We start from the raw sequence: 2,078 nt of genomic DNA, 5'->3' as shown, positions 1-2,078 counted from the left end.
GCTCTGCCCAGGCCCCGCCCTGGCTCGCCGTGGGGCCCCTTGCTGCAGATAGGGAGCCGGGTGTCCCCAGGTCCCACGTCCCCGCTGGGGGGCCAGCAGCCAAGTGTCACCGAGGCGGTGGCCAAAGACACTGGTGGCTCTGGCAAGGACATGGCCAAGCCAGTGCTGCTCGGCAGAGCCTCCCCCACCATCCTCCCGCACGAGGCCCAGACTGAGAGCTCCAGCTCCAGTTGCGATGATGGAGATGAGCCATCAGCCAGCTGGTTTATCGCCTTCTTCATGGGTAAGTTTGGGTGATGGGGTGGGAGGGAGAGCGTGCCTTCCCCTGGCATCTCAGCAGGGTGGCCACCAGTGCTGAGGGGACCTTCCTGGGGGGGGACAGTGGCTGCCTGTGGGCAGGGGAGCGATGGGCAGTAGGGTGCTCACGAGGCTTGAGATGTGCAAAGAGAGGAGCTGCCACAGAAACCAGTGGTCCAGAAACTGGGTCCATTTGGGGTACCCAGCTCCATAGGGATGTCTGGAGCTGGAGACAAGGGTTGCTGGGATGTCACCAGGATACTGAGCTCCACAGGGACATGGGGAGCTGAAGAAGGGGTCGTTGGGGTCCAGCAAGGGCACCCAACTCTGTAGGGATGTGGGGAACTCGAGAAGGGTTGCTGGGATCCCACCAGGGTGCCCAGCTCCATAGTGACATGGGGAGCTGGAGAGGGGTCGTTGGGGTTCAGACAAGGTGTCCAGCTCCATAGGGACGTGGGGACAGGTCCCCATCCTTGGCTGTAGGAAGGCTCACCCACACTGGAGGATTTTCTGGCGGTGAGCGGGAGGTGGCAGTGGGCACTTCCAGAGTCCTTTCCACCAGCGTTTCTGTGGCTCTGGCCATCCCTGCGTTGAGCAGAGGCCGGACTAGAGACGACCCGAGACCTCTCCTATCCTACACCGCTTTCATCCACCATGCCATGCCTGGTGCCTGGCTCTGCAGGGTCTCTGTCATGGTTGGCACTGTCCCCAGAGCAACCATTTATCCCCTGAGAACAGCGTCCATCCTTCCAGCTCAGGACTGGGGACGTTACACGGTCCAGGAGCAGCTTGAGCCCCGCTTCTGTGATTTGGGCCGAGAGCAGGAGCTACCTTCTTGGAGCGCACGTGCCACCGGGTCACCAAGACCTGATGGCTCCACGGGGCGAATCCAGACCCCAGAAATCCCCGTGGGGGAACCGAGGACGATACTGGCGGGTTGGTACCCGCCTGCCTTAGCTTCCCCTCTTGCTGGGGCATGGGGTGGGGGTGCTGGATGTGGGGATGGGGAGAAGGGGCTGTTCCTCCAGCTCCCTCTCCCCCTACAGGGATTTCTCTGCCGGGCTTTGCCCAGGGCGAGTCGGCGTGCCTCTCATCAGCCCCCATTGGGGCTGATGAGAGGCACGCCGACTCGCCCTGGGCAAAGCCCGGCAGAGAAATCCCGTGTGCCGCGTGTTGCCCCATCGCTCGCTGGAGGTTTTTTTAAGGTCTACGTAAACATGGCATTATTAAACCCAACAGTGGGGACACGGCTTTTCCGTTCTTCCCTGCAGCATCACTGCCTTCCCTGATCCCCCACCCATTCCTGCCAACTGGGGACATGTGGGGCCCAACCCCGACCTGGCTGGTGATGCTGAGGGGGGACACAGGGACCTGGAGTGGGGGGGACAGAGAGGGCTTAGCAGGGGACCCTGCAAAACCTCAATCGCTTCTGATGGAAAAACTTGTTTCTGCTCGGTCCCGCTGCCATCCTTCACTACCTCCGGTGCAAACCCCTTCCTGGCCACCGCTGCAGACGAGGAGGTAAGTGATGAGCTGGAGCTGCGGGGTGAGAGCTCAGGGTGACACCGGGGGGGTGTCCTAATTCTCCCAGTGCCACCACGTCCCCAGGCCTGGTGCCGGAGATGGGCAGCACTGGCCGGTGAATCCTTCATAAAGGGTTTGTTGGGGTTTGTCATGTGTGATGAGTTGTGGGAGGGCTTAGCGGGGGGGGGGGGGGGGCGGTGGGGCAGGAGACCTTCATGGCCGTAGCTTGGGGTGGGACATCCTGGGGTGGGGGGGTT

General features: G+C 62.2%; 1 protein-coding gene across 1 annotated transcript in view; it reads left to right on the top strand.

The window, feature by feature from the left end:
• The window catches only part of SEPT4 (septin 4), a 41,175-nt gene that overhangs the window by 1,386 nt on the left and 37,711 nt on the right, over positions 1-2,078 (top strand). The window contains exon 2 of the mRNA XM_009888870.1: positions 49-283. Within this exon, the coding sequence (XP_009887172.1) occupies positions 49-283 (235 nt within the window). The remainder of the gene's footprint in view (positions 1-48; positions 284-2,078) is intronic.

Source organism: Charadrius vociferus, unplaced genomic scaffold (genome assembly GCF_000708025.1).
Source record: "Charadrius vociferus isolate BGI_N301 unplaced genomic scaffold, ASM70802v2 scaffold636, whole genome shotgun sequence".
NCBI lineage: Eukaryota > Metazoa > Chordata > Aves > Charadriiformes > Charadriidae > Charadrius > Charadrius vociferus.
The sequence above is the reverse complement of the archived record's forward strand: the minus strand, read 5'-3'. Positions and strand labels throughout refer to the sequence as shown.